The sequence below is a fragment of the Mycteria americana genome, chromosome 9 (genome assembly GCF_035582795.1).
Source record: "Mycteria americana isolate JAX WOST 10 ecotype Jacksonville Zoo and Gardens chromosome 9, USCA_MyAme_1.0, whole genome shotgun sequence".
Lineage (NCBI taxonomy): Eukaryota > Metazoa > Chordata > Aves > Ciconiiformes > Ciconiidae > Mycteria > Mycteria americana.
The window spans coordinates 33,150,170-33,173,049 of NC_134373.1; the positions used below are offsets into that span (position 1 = coordinate 33,150,170).

The window sequence follows — 22,880 nt, forward strand, 5'->3', positions numbered from 1 at the left end:
CTATCGCTGAAGGTATCTTTCCGATAATATATTGAAGCCAAATCTTCAACTTAGTGTGATTCATCCCCGCTTCAGCGAAGTTCAACAGAGCATGACATTTCACGCCGGTCCTCGGGGCTTAAGAGATTTTCCACAAGAGGAAGGGTGTTAACGCCAGTGTCCTAACAAGCGGTGACGTGGATCATTGTGCTCTATAGATCCAAATTCCTCTTGTCACTCCAGATTCAGAAGTGCCTTTTAGCATGCTCTTCAGGAAAAAAAGAGCCCTCCTTTGCTACCGGCAACCCAAAGGAACCTGCCCATCAGTCCAAAACTCCTGCACGAGGTTTCTTCCATGGTCTGGAGATCCCTGAGGGAATCTGAGGGTGCAGAAATGACAACGATGTCTGCCTCGTTATAGAGGCAAGAGGTCAGACTGATTCCTGTAATGGCCTTTAAAACCTCTGCCATCACAGCGTGCTGAAAAATGCTGAGAAAAACGCCCTGAATGTGTGTGGGCAACACGACGTCCTCTGGGAGATGCAGCCTGGGCTGCACCCCTGGGACAGCTGTTTACCCTGCCGAGTTAACCCTTCATGCACAGTTTGCACGCCTTTCTATCAGACCACTTAAAACTCCTCCTCAGTCCTTTCCGAGCTGATTTCACCCCAGTGCTAAATTAGCTCAGGGTTAAAAAGAAAAGCGTATTTTCTCCCAAACTTCAGCTGCAAGAGCCTCGTTGCCATCTTAACCACTGTGCAAAAGGTCCCTCAAACATCTACGTGTTTGTCTTGGCGAAAGAACCGCAAAGGTCACAGCGTTTCCAGAGGACTTTTGCAAGCGCTGACTTGGGAGCCCAAGATGGGGTGCTCACGCAGAAGGGCCAAGGGAAGGACCTGCAGGATCTGGTTGCATTGCGAGTGACACAGTCACCCTCAAACAGCGTAAACTGGCCAGACCACGGTCGAGGTGCTGCGAAAGCAGTTTTAAAAGTCCTCCTAGCTTCATGTCCTTGCAAAGAATGAAAAGGCAGATGGAGCTTGCTTCTCCCAGCGGAGAATCAATCTGCCAAGGTCAAGGTGCTTGCACAAGGTATTTGGGCAGCTGGACAGAAACCAACTGGGTTTGCACCCAATTTTCCTGCTGCATTGCCCTGCACTTCTTTGCACACCCTCTCTTTTCCTAGCAAAGCAAGACGATGAAGATGGTTGCACTTCTCCTGCTGACACACAGGCAGAGCCCTGCCAAGCAGGAGTGTCTGAAATGGCCCCTCCGTCTGGACTCAAAAGCCTCTGGAGATCAGCTTTGAGCTAGTGGTATTTTTAAATACGGCCAACATGGACTTCTTGTGTGTCTCCTGGATTTGCAGCTCATGTTTTCAGGGAGTTTTTATCTACCACCTCAACAGCCAGCAGCTCTTTTTTCTCCCCCTCTAAGCGATTCTCCTGTAACGACAACTCCAGGAGCTGGGGTTTTAAGGAAAGACAGCCAAATCTGAGGAGGCTCTCAACACAGATCCTGACTTTCGGCAGCAGCGGTCTCTCGCCCACAGCAGAGATGCTGACTGCAGCTCGGGAGATGCTTAAGTAACCAACTGCAAAACTATCAAATGACCAAGTCAAGGGCACGGTGCATGCAGAAGCAGATATAACCCTCCTCAACAGCCCTGCCTGCGCGGAGGACGGGCAATGGGGAATACCTTCATCCAAAGCCAAGGGAGGGACTGGGGGCGGCAGCACGGGAGCAGCGACAGCTTGTAGGATATTTCCTATAAGCGCCCTGCTTATAGGAAATAGGTTGGCTTTTGCATGTCAGGCACTTTTTAAATGATATTTTTATATCTCATGCATTTTATACTGGTTTCTGAAGAGATGAAGCTCCTGAGATAGCTTTGTCTGTCCTCCTACATTGAAACGAATTAGCCTGGAAGGCAGAGACCTCCAAGACAGCAAGTTCCTACAGGTCTCATGAAGACGGGCACTTTGCTAGAGAAGACTCTAGTAAGTGTCTGGCTTGGGGAGCTGCTGCACCCAGACCAAGGAGGGTCCCTATGGTTCGGTTCACACCCTGGCTGTGGGACCCGTACACACTCGGCACCCCCGGAGCCCAAAATAAACCATGGCACACGCTAATGCCACCCACCCCGAGCAGAAGGGAGCAAACCACAGGTACCCCTCACAGAGTAACTTTATCACGTGTCTCTCCCTTGCATGGGTTTGCCCAAACACTGGCAGCTCTAAAAATGAACCTCTTTCTCCCCTGGCTTTACACAACCAGACGTTTGACCGCAGCACCCCAGTCAGTGGAAACCTTGCAGTTGTTTTACCTTCCTCCAGCTGATCTCCCTGCTCACCCTGGCTCTGCCTGCCCCTTCTCCAAGCTCTTCAGGACCAGGGGTGACTGTCACCACGTCCAGCACCCAGCTGAGATAAAAAACAAATTAACAGCAAAGAAGGGATGTGACCCAAGATCCTAAATCTGCATTATAAACCTCACAGTATTCAGATCCTACAAGAGGTCCTCATTTTAAGCAGGAACTGGATCTTATTCCCTTTTTCCTCAGTGCTCTCCTGAGCATTTCAGTAGACTGGGTCTGACAGCAGCGTTACTATAACGCAGGCAACAGCTACGCTAACAGCTTGGAGGAGCTGAAGTTTACAGAGCTTCCTTTACTCGAGGGAACTGCATTTTTCTAAGATTATATTATTTCTTGGGCTGGTCGTTCAGTAATGCAACATCATTTCCCTTTTGGGTGGGAAAGTTCTCTCCTTGTCCTCGGACGCAAATGATTTCAGCCTAAAAGGATGAATGCGAACTCGCTGCATAATCAAAGAGCCGTAAGTGAACCATGCCCCTTGCTGAAGCAGTGGGATGTTATGGTATAACACCTGGGCGTTAAAAATACATAGCGATGGGTGTACACGCATCAGCTGTATGTATGCAGAACAGAGTGAGAGGGAAGGGTGGCCAGATGTGACAAAACCATTTTCTCCTGATAGGCATCCACAGACTTCATTCTTTCACCGAGCCTGTGCTTTCAGCCCTCTTGCATCTGCTCTGGATGAATATCCCAGCAAATGAACCTCTAATATTTATGGAAACAGCAAATTACAATGCAAATGTCGCAAAACTGCTCAGAGAAATAAAAATTTGAATTTGTAATCAGGTCTACTGCCACTGAAAATTGGATTCTGCCTTTTATGCTCAGCCCATCAGGAAAGAGAAAAAACATATCGTATGACCTACATCTTCAATCGAATGTAAATAACAGGGTCTGTGGTTGGGGTATTAAGGCCTCGTGATGAGCTTGCTCACGAGCTACAGACTATGGATTTTGCATTGGACGTTATCAGGGGAATATTACGAACAACCAGCCTGTAATTCGCTTGGAGCACCTACTGACCCTCTGGCTGGTCAAACTGCCCCGAAAGCTTCTTTGCACCATTGCAAGAGCAGAAAGACACCATAACAGGTGCCGGGATCTGACCGTGCCTCTTTCCAGAGGAGCTCTGTGTGTCCGAGTGGCTCAGGCCAAGTGAGAGCGGTGCCGATAGTCTGCGCAGAGACACCCTGACCCACCCAGACCCTCCTCACCCCCATACCTGAGAAGCTTTCTTGAAACTTTCTGGAAGCAAAGCCAGAATCCAGAGGGTTTACGCCGGCTATGATCCATCCAGCTCCACATCATTTCCCCAGGGTATTTAGGAGGTTGCAGCCCTGCCCTGAGCACCCCGCACGTGGCAGGGGCAGCCGGACTGGGCGCAGCGCGCCGTGCCTCCCCACAGCAGCACAGATTCAGGCAGAAAGACAGCACTTTTGTGCTGCAAAAGGCAGCAGGCTCAGCTACAGCTGAGCCCTACCGCTCTGTACCTGTCCTTGCTTTGGAAATGGTACGTAGCTACCGTTGATGGGGAACCCAGAGCACCAGCCAATGGGTCCTTCCAGCAGCCACTCCAGAAGAGCCGCAGACTTCAGTGGTGCCTTAGTCTCTCCGCCACAGCACTGAAACACTATTGCTACACTCACAGGTTTTATTGGGTTGATTTGTTAATTGAAGTAGTTCCTTATTCTGTGCTCTTTTTTTATTAGCTTGGATGAATCCTTCATGAATAAAACCATCATGACCAGGCCATGCTCCTAAGGCCTCGGTCCACATCTGTACAGCCGTAAGAGCAGTGAACGGGGCCAGCAGCAGCTCCTGCAGCAGCCGTGGATGGCCCCGGAGCCCGGGCTGGCCGGCAGCAGCACCCAAGCAGGCAGCCAGCACACACCTACAGCCAGCCAGGCTTTGGTCTCCGCCGTCACCCAAGGGACGGCTCAGCGCCTGGTTTGGTAACTCACGGGACAGAGCAATCCCCTACTCCTATTGCCCACACACCTCCTGAAATCCCTTTTGCAGGATTGCCTGAAACGCTGCGGGTTTGAAGAAGCAGCTTTACGTTTCGGATGCACAGGCACAGTCCCAGCCACGGCAGGATCCGTTCAAGTTTTGCACTACAACCACAGCAAGACCAGCTGCCTTTCTAGCCTGGTACCACACCCCCTCCACTAAATGAGCATAATCCTTTGCCACGTCCTGGAGATGTGATGGCAATGGAGCCATTAGCCTCCGCACGGCGCTCAGCTGCCGTGACATGCCCCCTGTAGATGAATGGGACGGGGAGGATGGAGGCAGCACGCAGAACAGCTTGGGAGCTCAATCACAGAGGGTTTCTGACTGCCAGCCCCAAAACTGGGATCTGTAAGAGCAGGTGAAGGAAGCAAGTTGTCCCAGGAACCCCGCACTTCTCTAAACTCATCAGTATCTGCAACTTTTGATGCTGAAAATAATATTCCCTGAGGAAGGCAGCCCTGCACCAGCAAGGCTGACATCAGCCCCTGCAGGCACAGCAGCAACCGCCCGTCTCCCTCGTCTTCCCAGCCACGAGAGAAAATTAAAGCAAATTAAATTATGCCTCTGAAGCGGTGATGGCTGCTGGAGCAGAGCATGCTGCAAATGCCTGCTGAATGGGTGCGGGCTGGCTCTGGCGCTTTGCTACGGGGAAACTACACTTTGCGGAGAGCCCAGTAACGGGCTTTAGCTACAGCCATCCCCCCACCCACTGCGCCCTGGTCACAGCTCAGCACCCGCATCCGTTGTGCATGGAGGTGTAAATCAATACGCATCACTACGTGCGCCCTGCCAGTTGGGTTACACAATTATCTCTTGGATATTCATTTACCACTGGAATATGACGCGAAGTGCTTTTACAGACTGATGCGAACCCAGCCGGTCAGTGCATGACCCTTGTTACCTTCAGGGGCTCAGGATGGGGAATGGGCAGGGAAGCTGGGCTCTTCTCTCCCTCCTTTTCCGAAACGCTTTTTTTTTTCTTCTCTTTTCTTTTTTTGTTTTTAATTATGCACCCCAAAGGAGCAGAGAGAAATCTAGACAACTCCAGGGACTTCACGCTCGCAGCACACCAACCAAATCCACTTACAGTTCACAGAGAGGAGCAGCGAAGATGCCTGAGACAGGAAAACCCTGCGGCCTATGGTCTTTTGATAGCAATGCTATTGAGGCATGGGAGGTGATCCTTGCTTGTCCCCATGCTGCAGGGGAGGAAGCATCCTTCGTGCACCACCCGCGGTCACCTGAAACACTATCAAAGCTAAACAGCAGCATCCTACACCTCTCTGCATAAGCATGACTGCATGGAGAGCCAGGCTTCTGCCCCCCAGCAGCCACAAAATCCGTACTGTGAAATTTGAGGCAGATTTGGAGGCAATACCATACTTTTGTGCAAATGGGCATCCTCATCATCTTCTTCCCTCGCTCCTAAATTTGCTTCTTCTACACACAGAAAGTTTCAAAGATAGAAACTTAAAAAAAAAGGTAAATAAATGCAGACTGTTCTGCTCCTCTCTGAAGGCTGGGAAGTTTCTCCTAGCAGCCAGCCTAAATCTCTGCTGCAAGCTAAGCTGATTCCTTCTCGGGTGATTTCACACCTTATTTCCAGGGCTCCCACTGGGGAAGCTGTAAAGAAAGGCGGCAGCTGGCACAGGGGAGAGGGAGAAAGGACGGAAGGCCGGACACAGATGGCAGAAAAGCAGATCAACTTCTCAGGGCAAGCCCATTGCCGGCGGCCCCGTGCTGTGCCGGGCGGCATGGCAGGGCACCAGTGCGGGTCAGAAGTAAAGGGAAAAGGGACATTGCAGAAACAGGGGGAGACCCCAGCCATAGTGACTTTGTCGGGGGCTTGGTGCCACCTCCCCTGTCCCCGTGGTGTCACTGGAATTATTCCCATTTTACAGATGGGAAACCTGAAATAAGGTGACCCGCAGGAGGACAGAGCTTGTAACCGAACCCCCGCCAGCACCCGACCCAGGCTGGCGGCAGACGGTGCCCTTCGGCTCGCCTGGCGCCCATGTAAAACAGCTGCCAGGAGGAATTTCACGGAGGGATTTGATGGTGCTTTAACTCTCCTGCCACCAGCTTTCTCGCTTCCTACTTCATCTGTTTTTTCCTATGTTCCTCTCCCCAGATTCAGCCTGTACTTTAAACAACACGCAGAAGCCATCTGTCCTCATTTCTTAACCAGACAAGCCCACGGTGGGTTTGGCAGGGAGGGGTGGCAGATGCGGTTCGAGGCGCAGGCAAGCTGGGGAAGGCAGCGAGGCTCCGCAGGGCAGCCCGGAGCCCGCCCTGCTCCCTTGCCCCACGCTTTGTGAGAGACTCAAAAGCCCCATTTCTACACCCACTGCCTCACCATCTGCTCGCTAAGCCCTGCCTGAGAAAGGGCTTTTGCCGCCTAACCTCAGACTCGTTTCAAACGGAGATGTAATCTTCATTTCCACGTAGCGCCACGGTGATGGGTTCACAAGAAACGCTCCCCGCCCCACTTCAATCAAGTGTTTTCAAAGGTGAAAAACATCTCAGAGGGGTAGGACCAGTGGTGAGACAGACAACAGGGATTTCTGAAGCGCCTACAGCTCAACCTGAAAGTGAATCAGGAGCTCCCATCAGCCCGCTCCCATAACACCAAACAATTCCCTTGACTGACAAGCATAGAGCTGTAGCTAACAGCGAGTGAATCACTGCTGTCAGGACCCAGCGTAATTCATGAGGCCGTTTGCTAGGGAGCGAGCTACTGCCGGGTTATTTATCACTCCTTCACGATGCATGCCCCGGTCCTTCTGGATGGGGCTGACATGATTCACGAGCACCTGTAGCTGCCGAGCACGGGCAGCACAGAGCAAAGCCTCCACCGCTGAGCCCGGGCGGCCAGACGCTTGTAGCCAGACAAATGGCTTTTCCAGCACGTGGACAGATAGTTCGAGCTTTTCAGAGTCTTAACAAAGGAAATGCATTCCTCCGCTGACTCTCAGGAGTCATCAAGGTCACAGGAAAAGATGCCAGATCGAAAGCTGAGATGAAATTAAATAGTTTTTTTCTATCCACCAAGGAATTTGCGCAGCTCTCATCAAATAATAGGCGAGCACTTTACTGGCAAGTTGCAGATTTTTGTCTTCACAAAGTTGATAGCAGGTAAGACAGCGTTCTTCTCTCCCGGTATGGAGGGCAAACTGACACTTGAAGCTGCACAAAGAAGTGGCTGAGCTGGGAACAGACCCAAATCTCCTTAATTTCGGTGCAGTATCCTAGTCACCAGGCTGCTCTCACACAAACGCTGTTAGTTAGGAGCTTTCTAATCCACTGCAGGGTACATCCGAGTTGCTATCCCCAACTATACATTTGGTTTAGTGTGGATACATCTCACAAAGGCACACTTCGGGTTTGTGAAGAAAATTAAAATGTTATAAATGTAGTTTTGTCACATTTCCTGAAATTGTATAGCTCCATGAAAATAAACTTAACTGCGAGTACCAAAGCATGATATTCCCTTCACATAAGGAATTAAAAGATGAAATTTGGTGGTCCAGCTCAGGCAGGCGATCAATCTTAAAACTTACTTCAAACCTACACAGGACTATTTTGACATGTTGGGTTTCCTTATACCACCTGCAGATACCCAGCACTTTCCAAACTCATAGAGAATTAGTCATCCTTAGAGCTATAGGTCTTCTTCAGCAAGTAAGTGAACCCCTTTACTGGGTGACACTTGAAATGAGCCCCGCTTGTTCTGGGAAAAATATGGTTTATCCTGCGCTGAAACCAAATTCAGCGTCATTTGTAAAGCACCAAACTAGTCATTGCTCCTGATAACGACACTGTAGATGTGGCACGCAAGGAAAAATGTGACTTTATACATGACTAATCCGACAGTCTGTAGGCGACGCAGCGAGAGAGGGTATTTATAGAGAGCTGATGGCATCTCTCCCCACACCTGGATGTGGGTCAGCACCTAAGGTGAGATGAGGGCACGTCTGAAGATGAGCAGTAGGTGACTCAGACCCTGAAGACCACCTACGGGAGCCACCGATTTCCCACCTGGGAAGCATTTTGGTGGGTGGACATGTGTCGGCCATGCCCCAGGTACCCACCAGAGCCTTCCTCAAGTTCCTCTGTGAAGTTTCCACCGCTCGCCTTCGACTTAGTCCACGCAGCTACAACGTGTTTCCCACCCGCGATTCCCATCCCACCGAAGCGCTTGCCTGTACCATGACGGACCGGGCAAGGTTAAAAGTTCTTGGGAGAGGGATGCGGGGGCGGGTTGCACTTTCGCAGCTCTGGGTGATGCCGGGATGCTCAGCAACCCTCGGTCGCGGTGCGGCGGAGAGTGCGCGGGGTCCCACGCCGCGCGGGGGACCCGCGCGGCGTGGGACCCCGCGCACTCTCCGCCGCACCGCGACCGCTGCCGGGACCAAATCCCATCCCCATCCCCATCCCCACGGCGGAGCGGGGCACTCACCCGGGCTGCCGGCGTGTCCCGCGGCGGGAGGCGAGCAAGGGCGGCCGAGACGGCTTCGGGACGGAGAAGAAGAAGAAGAAGGAGGAGGAGGAGGAGGAGGAGGAAGACGCCGTGGGGAAGCGAGGGGCAACGACCCGGCCGGCGGGACCAGCCCCAGCCCCAGCAGCAGCAGCAGCAGGGTGCAGGCTGCCGGCATGGCGCTGGGGGTGGAAGGGGGGGGGTGGGGGTGGGGGGGTGGTTGCTCACATGCCCGCAGCGGGGCAATGAATAACCACGTAAATAGCGATTTTTAATTAATTCTCGGTGCCCCCCCCCCGGGGCGGTGCAGAGGGCGGCCGCCCCGGCCTTAAAAGTGCGGGGTGCCCATAGCGGAGGGGCGAAGGGGGGGGCCCGGCTAGCAGCGGCAGCAGCCCGCGGCCAAGTGCCGGCGTCCGAAAGTAAAAGGGCAGGCGGCGGAGGCTCCTCCTCGAGCCTGACATCACCCCGCCGCGGCTCGGCTCGGCTCGGCACGGCACGGCCCGGCTCCGCACGGCCCCCCCGGCCCGGCCCGGCCCGGCCCGGCCGCCAGCGGCCGCCCCCTCCCGCCCCGCGCAGCCGTCGGGCCGCCCGCTCCCTCCCTCGCCCGTGTGCATCATCATTATCATTAATAATAATCATAATTTTTAAAACGATTTGTACTTCATTTTTCCTGATGCCTCTCCCGGCCGCGCCGGGCGAGCAGGAAACCCCCTTGGCCACCCCCCCCGGCCGCAAACCGCCCAGGAGGTGCCCTGCTGCCGCAGCCTTCTCGCTACCGCGCGTCAATGCGGACAGCGCGCAAGTCCCGCGCCCCGCGCAGCGGCCCCCGGCGGGGTGCGGCGGCCCCGATCCGGCAGTGCCGCCCCCCGCCGCCGGCAGCGCCGGCCCGCCTCGCCCCGCCGCCCGAAGGCGTTCTGCGCCGCAGGGCAGCGCTGCCCCGCTCTCCCTGGCCAGGCCCCGGGCGCGGCGGAGCGCGGGGCAGCGGGCCCCGGGCAGCGGGCCCAGGGCTGCCGGCCGCACACGGGCGTCCCGCAGCCGCCTCGCCCGGCCCGGGCCGGGCCCCGCACGTGGCCCCGGGGAAGCGGGCTGCGTTACGCTCCCGCGCTACTGTTTGAGCTGCGGAGAAACAAAGCCAGGCATCGATCGATCGATCGAGTCCAGCATCATGTCTCTGGCTGCGACCCATACGGCTTCTGAAGCGGATGAAAACCTGGCCGGTTGTGCGCTGCTCTGCAAGACGGAAAAGTTTTTTTCCAGATGAGTGTGGTGAGCATTAGAGAGCCCCAAACTTAATTCCCATCGAGATCAAGTCCTTGCCCAGTAACTGCAAATCTTTTATTGGTTACAAAGCTAACCCGCTCTCTTTTAAATGCCAGCAGCAGCGTTTGAGGCTGCAGCTTCTTGCGGGGTGAATTTCCCAGGTTGGGCTGTACGGGAGGCAAAGGATTTCCCTTTATTGTTCTGAAATTCCCTTTCATAACTCCATGCTCCCTGTTCTGCGAGAGAGCACGCCACGGAGCAGCGGGTCGGGCTTCGCCGAGGCTGCTGGCATCCCGATGTGCCGGGTTGAGCGTCCCCGCTGCGCTCTCCCTCCCCGGGGAACGCGAACCCGTCTTGGGCAGCCGCTCCCTTCTGCCGCGCTCCTGGGCCCTTTGCTTTTGCCGCGAGCTGTTTCAGAGCCAGGCTTAATTTCCACAAGCCACGCAGAATCCGATCTTTCAAAGGGGGGTGACAAGTGACAATACACCACATCCAGGTAGCTGCAGCCTCGGACAATACCTGGATCTGGGGTCCACGGCCCCCCACTCCCCGTTTCTCCCTTTACCAAAAGCAGAAGTTGACGGCCGATAAGCACAAACTTTCCTGAAAGCCTCTTTCCACCCAAAAGGTGGCACTGATGAGCCCACACCAGCATGGTAACGTCCTTGGCTTTAGCCAGACACAGGACTTGGTCTCCCCTGCTCCTACGCTTTTCTCAACGTTTCTCAACGCTTTCTGCACCTTCCCACGCAGCTTTGCAATGAAGCACACTTGGAAATCTTCACTCTGATGCTTGCATAATCATAGATGAAACCACTGGAAATGGCAGCCCTTTGAGGCACCCCTCTATCAACCCATTCTCTAGCCTATTCCCTACAACTTTTGGCATCTCCTTGCTTCAAATTTGCTTAAACTCAAAGAACAAGTCAAGCTAGTGTCAGTTTGGGAAGTACTACACGTTAGGAAATGGAGCAGAAACAAATCACGACGACACTTCAAGTAAACATCCCAGTCCTGGCAAAGGGGGACATCTGAGTGACCCAGAAACCACAGGCAGCTACCACCAAGGTGCATGATCCACACAGGACATCTCTAGGCTCCTTCAGCCTAAGTCAATGTACTTACACGTTCTTTATGGAATCGGTTGTGTAAAAAAAAAGCTTCTTAATTGACAAGATAGAGATACCAATACGCAGCTAGGTAACGTGCTATCATGGGACTGAGTTAAAGCTCAGGTGAAAAGCCGTGAAGTATTTTGATACTTTGGGAGGTGGCGTAGGGAGTGTAGAGTAACAGCTCAAATACTTGGGGATATCTTTATACATTAAATGCAGGACTCCACATTACTGATTCCTAAGATAGTAAGTAATATTAGTAATAATTATGATTCTTCAGAAAGTTTTGTTAGTCCCTGGAACGAAAGTCTTGCCAACAACCAATCTGACACTTTCCTACATCCTTTAACTATGTGATACAGGTGAGGCAGCAGAGGCAGAGAAACCTCTCCGAGGTCAACGATATGCCGTCAGGGCTGCGTGGGGCAAATCAAAGCCGAACCCGGCACTGACACGAAACGGATGCTCTTGTGTCCACTCACTCTCAAGCTTGAGGGCCCTAACACCGAGCCTAGAGCTCTCATCCCTTTTCCCCCGCATTTCCCAAGAGAATTCCCCAGCATCTAAGCCATGTAGCAGCTCCCCGCTCTTACTGCATCCTCCCAAGCTGTAAATCCACCCAGCAGGAAGCATGGTATCAAATGCTTTTCCAAAAAAATCTCAATAAATTCTTCCTACTGTTTTACTCAACAGGCGCATCGAGAGCAATAGCAGAAGCAGGCAAATGCAAAACAAGCGTTGCTGAAAGAACAACCAGTGTCCGTATCGAATGGCTCCATCTCCCTCTGCCCCTGCGGTGCATTCATAGCATGACCCATGGAGCTGTGAGCAGCGAAGACCCGGATTAACCCCCTCTGGGAGGAGGCAGCTAATGCCCCCTCCCAAATTGCCATCAAACCTGCCAGAGCTGCCATAACACTGCATTTCTGAACCAAATGGGGCATTTGTGACCTTGAGGGGAGTGACCACAAGGACCGTATGCCCGTATGCCCGGCCAGCACCAGGAAATGCTGGCCAAAGGGCCCTGCGCTGCCCTTGAACCAGCCGCATCCCAGCAGAGCTTAATATAGGTGGGAGAACACACTGCCGGGCCGGCCAGCGCGGCCGGGGATTGCCCCTTGCAGCCTCCAACGCACATGGCAGCGGTGAGGCTGCTGCCTTCACTGGCCCCAGCTGGGGCAAAAGCCCCGCGGTGTGAACCCGAGCGTTTAAACCAGTATTTACCATCAGAAAATAATCTCTCTCCTCTCTCCATCTTGGTTCCAGTCATGAGCAGCACATTATTCACAAGCACCTGGAAAGGAAACACCAATATTCAGACGGTTTCAGACTTCCCAAATGCAATCTCTTCCCCGCCCCACGTGCTTAATTTGCCAAGGTTTAGTGGCTGTAAATTTAAAGCTACTGTGTTTTTCTGCCATGTTATTTTATTCCTACCTTCACCCCTTCGTAAGGAATATCCCTGCACCAAAGAAGTCAATTTATGACTGATATCTTTGAGCTCCAGCTCCAACAGCCACATGAAAACATGGAGAAAAAAAAATCTCACTTTTTTTTTTTTTTAATTAAAAAAATGGATATTTTTTTATCCATTGGGGCTGCAGAGGGTAGTGTGGCGGGGATGCCGCCCCTGCCACCCACGTACCATGTTAGGCACCCTCCTGGGAGGCCGGGGAAGAAGCATGGGTGGTGGCAGGAGGATGCGCTGCAGCAGGATGAAGGTGGCTGTGTGATGCACGAGTGCTCAGTGAAGGCCACCGGCACTTGGCTTTTCTCCACGTGGTCCTGGAGTTGTTTATCCCCGTGGCAGGACTGCACGCTCCGCTGCTGCATCCTGCTAATAATGGTTACAGGGCAGCTCTGGGCGGAGGGCTGCTCCCCTCCCTCCTTCAGAGCACAAAACTAATAGGAGATTTAAATGCATGAAATGGTGCCTGAGGATTCAGCTGGACCAGGCAAACCCTGATGTAAAATAATGCCATGGCATCCTCCTGAAAGAGGCTGTGACCTCAAACGTCTCCCCAAATTATGTATAAAATGCATTTAGTGCTTCCACCTGAAAGCAACCAGCACATTCAATACATGAAGGAGCTAAAAACAAACAAAAAACCCAGCAACACAGGAAGCCTTAAAACATAACTATATAGAACGATTGCTATCATACATTGATTAATTGAATCCCACTGATCACCTTGTTTCGGGGGAGGAAAATCGGAGTTTGTTTTTATTTCACCTTGATTGCCACTTTCCAGTCCAAGGGGCCGGAGACACATGACCGAATTTGCCCAGTTCTGCATTTTTTCAGTCTGAAATCACCGAAAACCCCTGGGGTCTCTACCAAAGAGGCATCTTTGTAGCACTTCGTCAGGATTACATTGACTGGTCCCTTCTCTCCGGTTCTATAGGAGCCTTTCGCAGCCCCAGCCAATGTCATGAAACTCCTGCAGCTCCCTTGAAACTCAGCCCAGATCTGTCCAAAACTTGGATCAGGCTCATAAACCTCAGACAAGTTTTAAGCTGATGATGAATTAAGGTACAACGTGAATATTTTCTACTCCTGGAATTTGTTATTAAAAGTCCTGAGTTTCTGAAGTGAACAGATAGTTCCTAACTGAGTAATTAATTACCTTCCCCATCTCCTCTCGATGCCGTAAGCCGTCCATTAATGGATCCCAATCATCCAAAAGGCACTTAGTACCTGACCGTTTTTCTTGAAATTTTGGGGGCGGTGGTATTTTATTGATTTATTTTTACAAGAACTGCTTGCCTTGTACCTCCCTTGGAAGCTGCTTGTTCCAGATACTTGACATTTGGAGGTCAGGATGGATACGGGTCTTGTGATCTCTTCTTATCCCTCACAGAAAAATGCACAACAAATTAAAATGACGTTACATTTTGAATCTTGTCACTGGAAATAAATCCCGTATTTTCTGGGGAAAAACAAAAAAATAAGCCATTTAAATCTTGCTGGGAAGAAGCAATTCTAAATTTCTGATTTATTTCTTTTAGGACCCCTTTCAGCCAGCTCTGGTTTGGAGCACGTCAAGAAAAACCCAGCCATTTTGGAGCCGAGCAAAACACTGCACAGCAGTGCCCTTAAAATCCCAAACCAAGCCCTTGCTTAAGTTTACGGGCAACGTTTGAATCCGATAAAGTTACAGGTGCGCTCCTTGACCGCTGTGTTTCTGGGAGCGTGCCCGTGTTGCCACTCGCTTTCCCAGGGCAAATCCCAGGTATCAGGGGGCACAGGCTCAGGCGGGTGGGGGGAACGTGCATGAAAGACACATGAGAAAAGCCACGAGGGGCAGAAGGTGGAAAGGGAAGGAGCCTCTCTTGTGCCGTACGGGCTTTAAAGCTATTTATTTCTAGCCTGCAGTTTGCTGCTAGAGCCTCTCGTCCATAGCTTTTAAGGCTGTTAGCGCTGAGGTCTCACCTCGTCTCAGGTTTAAGTGATGCTACACCAGATCTGGGTCTCAGCAACACACCACTGCGGAGCCAGGAATATAAGCAAGTCCATTATATACCTCTTTTATATGGAGTTACCAAATTTATAGGTTGTCTACACAATTTTCTCTTTTATCCCAGTAATTGCCTTTTCTAAAATTCACCAGGCAAAGGCAATAACTCAAATAACCTCGGTTTCCCACTAACCTAAATGTTAATCCTGTGATTCAGCAAATCTCTTCCAACCTTGCAGGTGTAAGTATGATGCTGTTTAAGAAACTCTACCTGTCTGAACCAGAGGTGCATGGGTGAGAGCATGGCAGCTCACGGGGCACCGGGAGCCCCCTGTGCCTAAATTCAGCCACGCACAGCAGCAGCATTTCATATTTTGTCATCAGTCTTTGCTACTTCAACACTGTGGTCATGCCTATCTGCTACGAACAAGTGACCATGGCAGGTGCGTGATTTTTTTGGCCACTGTACACAACAAAGACCATCCAAGGAAACTCAAAGCTGATCAAGAGAGAGCCAAGAGGGCAGGAAAAAAAAAGATGGATTTGAGCTAAGCTATGGATTTGAGGAGCTTGGTTGTCCCTGTGCAGACTCCTAACAGGACACACAGGCAGATCCAGGTGGGTGATGACAATTTATACCAACAGAGGAGCTGTCTCTTAATGCCAATATCATAATAAAACTTCACTTTTCTCCTGCCCATTCTTAGTCTTGACTATTTGTGCTGCAAGTTTTTTGAGGCAGAAGATTCTGATTTCCAGACCCGTTTAGTGCTGTGGGATCACCGACGCAGCATGAGCTTCCAGGCACTACTGCAAGGCAAGTAATAAAATATTTATCCTCCACTGCCTTCTGTGCTTGTATGTTCTGCAAAGGAAGCCATCAAAACTAGAGCCACCAATTTATGGCTGGAGTCTTCAAAAAGAAACAAAACCGAGCTTTTACATCCACATCTCTCTTGAAAACAAATGTTTCCACACCCCGACCCATTGCAAAACATTCTCATTTCTCAAATAATAATAATAAAAAAGTAAAATTTCCAGCTGAAAAGAAAATAATTAGAGATGCTAACAAAGCTTACATGCCTTAGAAGATAGGACAGCCTTTTCATAATGACATGAACCAAGCTGCAACCTATACAGGACACATGATGCTCAGAGCTGGGTCCCAAACCCACCTTCAGGGAAGCTGAATATTCATGAAAGCCGCAGCATCTGGAGTCACAGCCTGGCTCCCGGGGGGGTGAAAGCAGCACATTCCCACTCGCTGTGGCAATCCCCACCTGCATTTCTTCCCTTCAACCACTAAACGTGAAGCTGATAAATTCCTACCCCTAATTTCACCCATTTTTTTAGAGTGCTACAGAAGCTACAGATATTTTTGAGACAACACGCCAATCTTTGGCAATGCAACTATTCTTTCTTTCTCGCTGGAAAAGCTTCCTTGATGTGCAAAGCCCTGCGCACGTGTACGGCCTGAACTCATCGAGTCTCCAGCGCTACCAAGCCGGTCCTAAAACAAGGCTTCCCTCCACTCTTACCATACCAGAGCTAACGCTCCAGGAAAGATCAGCACGTCCCTTTTAAAGCATTAAACAGGAAAGTTGCTCTACTCATAACCTGTAAGAGCAGCAAGGAAACCAGCCCTGTGCGATGCGTTCCTCCCTTGCAGATACGGGGGAGGAAAGGACCCGGTGCCCATACTTACCGGGTGGCAGAGGGAGCTGGTCCCTGCTGTGCTGGTGGTGCCAGTGGAGGAGGTGGCAGAGTTTCTCCAGCAGCAGAACACAGAGCCCAAAGACCAGAAACCCCCCAAACCCCCCAAGCTCTGCAGAGCATCTCCTCCGCTGCCAGGTCCCGATAGCAGCTATTGCCATCCGGCGCTGATGCCAGCCCTGCCGCTGCCCTTTTCCAGAAATTGTGAAGCATGACCCATCCCTGCACCCCAGAGCCCTCCGGACATCCTCTCACCAAGCCCCTGCACAGCACAGCGCCTTCCTCCAGCAGCTGGCGGAGGCTTTGCCAGCAGGCAAACTCAACCGAAATTGTTCCAGAGGACATTTGGATGCAAAGGGCTGCTGGGGCTAAAGGGGCAGGACGGTCGTGGAAGGGGAAGGGGACTTAGTCGGCTGAAAGCAAAGCTGTGGGGCACCTTCCCAATACTGCTAGACAAGGGAGAAGCTGCTTGTACTTCTGGCCCATCACATCCCAGTTTTGGGGATGGGCAGGGACTGCGGTGTCAGAGAGGCAAACGCTCCCCACCACCAAGTCAGCTTCAGCCAGTGCAGCTCCTCGGCAAGGTACACGGCCAAGGGACCTTCCCCATCCTCCCTCTCTGGATCTCCCGATTGCTGCCTTATTTTAAGAAGGGAACAAAATTGTTTAGGAGATAACAAAGAAGTTAACCCAGGAATTTCTGCCCATTAATCACTTCATGCGGTGCTCTGGGGTTGTCTTTTGTTCAAGCTACAGAGAAATGTGGGGCTGGGCAATCCTCATCTTGGGAGGGAAGGCACCCCGCAACATTTTGATGCAACAGGACTTTATGAAATACAATATTTTACAATAATGGCATTATGGTTGTGTATCAAACTGTAACAGGGGATAACACAGCACCATGTGGCTTGCCAGCGGTGGATCAGCACCAAGGAGCGTTTGGAGTTTGCACAACAGCAGTAGCTGCCAAGGTCAAGGATGCTACGAGCACAGGAAGAGCTCTCTGGAGCAGCTGGTCCCAGGGAACCCCGGGGAAGCTTTGGCATGGAGCCACATCCCCACAACAGATCCAGACTCTTTGGAAACCAAAGGTGAAAGGCAATGGAAGGAAGGAACCCTGGAAAGAGAGTTTCCAACACAGAACAACTGACTTGAGGTGGCTCAGAGGTGGCCCCAGAAGCATAAATTCCCTTTTGCTTCTATTGAGATGAGTAAGGTTAAAAACACTTACTAAAAGACCTGCGACCTTGAAAAATGAGTATGCTTTCTGCAGTGCACCAGGATCACTCTCTTCTTCATCTCAGCAGAAAGCTTCCTTTGCTTCCCTCTGTAAGAAAACTGGAAGAGCCAAAGCTGCAGCTGGCCAGACCACGGGATGGGATGGAGGGTCCCCCCACGGCTGTTAACACCGGGGCACCCAGTGCTGGCAAGCTGAACGACCCCGGTGCTCAAAGGCATCGAGCGCACCCACAGCAAGCACAGAGGGGAGTTTCTGGTGTCTCAAGCTTTTATTGCACAGAAGGAGAAATAAATAATCTAAAGGCTGAAATGCTTAGAGATCAAAGGAAGTGAAAGGCAGTGATTTCCCCCTCCTTTTAGTATCAGAACTGATTTGTCATGCTGGGGCTTGCCTCAACCCAGAGCCCTCCCTTGCACCTCCCTGGGTCTCTGCCAGGACCGCTGCCTGCAGGCAGGACAGCGCTCAGCCAGGGGTTTTCCCCTGGGGAGCAGAAGTGATGGTGGCAGGGGCGTCCGTGCAAGACCTCACGCCACCCCACAGCCACTGCCCACCACCCCTAAGGTCTGCACGGGAAATCCTGCGGCATCCCTGCCTGACCCTCCCGCATCCCAAATCATGGCCGTGGAAGAAACGGCTCCTTGTGGGAGCTCACTATGGGATGGGCTTTAAGCAAAATAAGATGAGGCTAAACGTATTTTGTTAAGACACTTCTGAATGATCTGTCCCTTCAGCCAGGAGATGCTCTATTTGGACCCAGCTATGTTGTCAGGTCCCAGGTATCACGTCAGAAGGGGTGTGGGAAATCACTACGAACAGCTTCTAAGACATCATTTCACAGTTTTACAGTAGAGGTAATTATACTGCATTACTGCATTTAAATGTGCGATTCCAGCTGTGAATATATTTCATAATCTTCTTGCACTTGCCACTGATCCTGGCCTACTGTCTAATGCCTTAAAGTACTTTCTAAGACCTTGGTAATTGAAATGCTGAGGTAGAAAATTACTGTATTACAAGCAGACAAATTCATGCTGAGAGGAGAAGTGAATTGACCTGGAAGGTCGCATCCATCCGTGGCACAGCTGGGAGCGGGGCGCTGGCTGCTGCCGCCGAGGTCACCGCTCCCAGGCACAAAGCGTCCCTAGTCACCCAGAGGACATTTGAAATGGGGTCTTGTAAGCTTTTATAGCAGCAACGGTCTTTAGAGCTCAATAGCGCTTATAATTGAATTCTTTAAAAGGATTATATTGTCCTCAGTAACTCATCGCTTCCCTGGACTGGCCCTTTCATTTGCACTTTTGCCCCCCATTTTGTATAAGGTTTGAAACCCAGCAATGTTGTAGTTTGCATAAACAAACAAACATCGAATATATAAATAACTCTTCACATCCTTTTCGTATATATTCAAGTATCTCACAAGGCACCGTGGCAGCCATTAGCATTTCTAAATGCTCTTTGAAGTGACGGCTTGATCTTTTTTGTGTCCTTCACTGGAACTGATTCCCAAACTCCTCTCTGCTGATAAGCGAGGACTGGTGATAGCGGTCCCGCGAGGCGAAGTCTGCGTTCTCCTCGGTGAGCTGCGTGGTCTCCATGCCAACTGTTGCAAAGGACGGTGTCACCACGATCTGCTCCTTGGGAGATGGCCTTCTCCTGCAAACAGAGTAGCAGAGGCGCCCGCATCACCCCGTGTTTGCCATCCATTAGCCGCCGTGCTCTCAGCTGCGCAAACAAGGCAGGGCGCTTCGAGAAGAGCCTAAATCCTTCTCGGTGCCCTTGGGGGACATAGAGCTAATCTGAAAACATTTTTCTTAGAAGGAGCACAAAAAATATACTCCCTTTCCCCAGCAAACACTGGAAAATATACATTTTCTTAACAAACCAGTTTCCTTTTTGGATGTTGGCTATGGCAAACACTTTCCACACTGTGCAGCAGAAGAAGGAGCATGAACCATTTCTATTGAAAAATACCCTTCTTATGGTTTCCTAAGCTTTAGTGTACAATTATTTTTGTAACTCTTTTACATGAAAGAGGAGATTTTCCTGCATTCTCTTTATCCCAGAGGCTGATTTTAAGAAAACCTTATTGCACATCTGCAAATCAAAACTGTAAGAGCTTATAGCACCGATTCAGACCTCGTTGAGCAGCTAAGAGCCTTAGAGGTGTCAAGGATCCTTGGTTGCCTCCAACTTTCTTGCAGTCTAATGGGATTTTTTTCTTTACCTCCAATTCATTAAAATATCTTGCCTGGATTTCAAGAAAACAGAGCTTAGGAAAAACCTGTAAATTACTTCAATGCAATTTCTTGCAGCGTAGCAAAGGTGGGCTTCAAAATGACCCACCCGACCCCCAAGCAGAGCCGAAATTGTCTTTGTGCCAGCATGAGCAGGAGCCCTGGCATTAGGATAAGGCGACCAAGCTGGCTGGCTGACCCAGAGATTGCACTCTTTCAGGAGAGAGAAATAGGATCAGTTTCTGCCTTGGGCACTCGCCAGCTCCCCACTCAGCCCTCCTCGGCAGGGTCTTTGCTCATCGATCGCACTGATCAAAGCACTAAGGACTGTGCTGGTCTGGTAACCCACGGGATAAAATCCCCCTGTGACAACAGCACCTGTACCCACGAGAAGCGGGGCTGCCTCTCCGGGAGGGACAGTTTCTCCTTTCCACACATGCTAACTCTCCGTGAAGCCTCGCATCTCAACCAGCCTCCTGTGGGGAACCTCTGACAACGGGCAGGAGACAGGGCTGAGATGCACCGAGGGACAACTGGGAGGAAAATCCTGCTCTATAATCATCGCTGTACCGAGCTGAAATGACCTGCCGTGAATCTGGCCGGGCGCTGAGGTGGATCCGGACAGGCAAGTGTCCAGGATACGAAGCAGTGGGGTCTGACTCACTGTGCCATGAGTAATTCTGGCAGTGCTTCAGCATGGCCCCACGTGCCCTGTTCCCATCCTCACCTCCTCACCCTTGGCTTGGGCTCATGTCACCAGTCCAGCAGACGTTGTGAAAAGGGGTGGGGAACAACCCCTTACTCCAAATGAGATATGCAGAAAACGTAGTGCACACCCTCTGCACCCCCCCACTCCTCCTCTTCTGGGTAGTCTGTCTAACCTGGGCTCTCATCCCCTAACGCTTAGACGAGCGTGCAGCTTTACACAAGTGCCGCGAGAGGCAGCAGTAGCTGCGTGGACAAAGCTATTCATGGCAAGAGGTGTGCAGGACAGGTGTGTCCTCAGGGACCCAGTCCCATACCAGAGACATCCACTGGTCTGGCAGAGAGAGGGATGGATGTGATGTGATATGATGTGATGTGATGTGATGTGATGTGATGTGATGTGATGTGGGAGAACTGACCTGTCTGTTCTCGGCCATGCCACAGACCTGCCGTGGGGACCTAAGAGAGGTCCCATCACCCCCAGCTTCTCTCCCAAGCCATCTCTGCTACCAAAGGTATGTGGCCATGTTATAGGGGCTGTGGGCAGAGGCAGGAGCTGGCAAGACAGGCACGGGTGTGTGCCAATGTGCTTAAATGCCTGGACTTTCATTTGTTTTAAAGAAGCTACCAAATTTGCAGACATAATGCACGGCAGCTCGTGTTGTGCAGTCCTTACTACAGTGTTCACCCACCGCAACAAAAAAGCAACCCGACAGATTGAGAACCTCAAAATCCCACTGCATTGTACAGCGGCAGCGATGGTCACTGCCCTCTGTGGGAAACCCAAATGTGAGGGAATTAATAATTAATAGGATCAAAACAGATTAACAAAACTAGTTAATAACCAACCAAACAAAACCCTTAAGGACTTCTGGGAAGGAAAACCCCAAGACAACGCTACCGCAGTCCCATGCAGACTCAATACTGAATGGTTCCTTCACTGAAGACCTTGTTTATTGTATATGCCCTGTAGCTACTGCGGCTTCCCCCCCCATTTCCTCTCTGAAATTCGAGCACAGCTGCCATGTGTGCCTGTTCCACCATTACCATAGTAATTCGCTTTCAATGGATGCTGGGTGGAAGAGATGGTGTCTCCTGTTCCTCATTTCCTACCAGATTTTCCAGTTCAACCTGAGCCACCAAGGTTGAGCACAGACCTCTGGGGTAAGATAAAGCTTCAGGAACGAAGATATGGTTAGCAGCTGACGTGTCCACGCATGAGGCAGAGGAGACTCCAGCTCTCCCACTTATGTGGTCAGCCGTACACCGGGCTAATGGGAGCAAACAGTTATTTTTACCGTTAAGAATAACTTTGAGTATGCAAGAAGGGACTGCTTAAGGTAATGAGCGACTCAACTCTGCCACCCCTCTCTGTGCACATTAGTGGGTCACGGGAACAACGAGCACCGCTTCGGTCACTGCCAAGTGACTGGCACCAACCTGCACGAGGTGATCAAAACCGACTTAATCCAGCCGCAGAAACTGAAATTCGCTGCTGCTCCTACAGAGAAAAGGCACAGGAAGTCAGTACGGTGCTAATTCTCTCATAATAGCATTATGCCACTGAATTTTTGCATAAATCTCAAACCAACATGCTTGTTATTAGCCTTCAGTACACGAAGATTTGTCAATGGTGAGAACACTCCTGCAGTCTCCCCGCACACTGCAGCTTTTAAACGATTGTCAAGAAAGTTAACCCAAATTTCCCACGGAGAACAGCTATCCTTTCCCAGACTGACAGCTCGTGAAAACCCCAGTAAAGCAGCGAGCAAAGCGCAGACACCCGCTGCAGTACCTTTTCCTGCCTGGACTGCAAAGCTCATTCCCACTGCAGGGATGGGGAGACGGGAGGAGCCATTCAACCGACCTCAACCAGCGTGGCTGCGGTCTCACCAGGCATTCCCTCCCGTCTGACCCCATGGGGAGCTGGCTTAGCCTGTTACACCAACACCCATTTTCTTCTGATTTCTCTGTAGAGCTAGTTTCCTGCGCTGGCTCACTGCAGGGGCAGGGAAATGCTGGAGCTGGCAGCAGGAGAAGTTTGTGGTGAGGGACAGGGAGGAGCACAGAGACCCGGCAGTGCCTGCTGGATTTGGCTTAGGCTGTTGGGGAGAAAGAGAGAGGAGAAGGGACGTGTCGAAATCCCAGAGCACTTCTGCTCCCAAGATCTTAATCTAGTCTTTAATCCAGAGCATCTCTCCAGCCGGTGTCTCCCAACCTTTCTAGACAGAAGGGTCGTTCAGTCTTTTGGAGAACGAACTCATGGATCATTGGATGCCATGTGGCTGCACAGTAACGTTCACTCA

The 22,880-nt window shown here is 51.3% G+C and overlaps 2 protein-coding genes across 9 annotated transcripts in view; both read right to left on the reverse strand.

Annotated features, from left to right (window-relative positions):
- Nucleotides 1-13,893, reverse strand: part of LOC142414483 (uncharacterized) — a 60,367-nt gene extending 46,474 nt beyond the window's left edge. For 2 of the 3 annotated variants that reach the window (XR_012777095.1, XM_075511764.1), the window contains exon 1: nt 8,832-9,366. Coding sequence is in view for 2 of the 3 variants with exons in the window: in XM_075511764.1 (XP_075367879.1) it covers nt 8,832-9,027 (196 nt within the window). In the remaining variant the exon portion in view is untranslated. Of the gene's footprint in view, nt 1-8,831; nt 9,367-12,448; nt 12,519-13,851 lie in introns of those variants that run through there. The other variant, XM_075511765.1, reaches the window with a different exon arrangement.
- A 3,363-nt stretch (nt 13,894-17,256) lies between these two features.
- The window catches only part of SLC12A8 (solute carrier family 12 member 8), a 59,437-nt gene continuing 53,813 nt past the window's right edge, over nt 17,257-22,880 (reverse strand). For 5 of the 6 annotated variants that reach the window (XM_075511877.1, XM_075511876.1, XM_075511873.1 and 2 more), the window contains 2 exons: nt 22,015-22,075; nt 17,257-19,288 (listed from right to left, as the gene is read on the reverse strand). In XM_075511877.1, the coding sequence (XP_075367992.1) occupies nt 19,123-19,288; nt 22,015-22,075 (227 nt within the window). In that variant the 3' untranslated portion in view covers nt 17,257-19,122. Of the gene's footprint in view, nt 19,289-22,014; nt 22,076-22,415; nt 22,677-22,880 lie in introns of those variants that run through there. The other variant, XM_075511879.1, reaches the window with a different exon arrangement.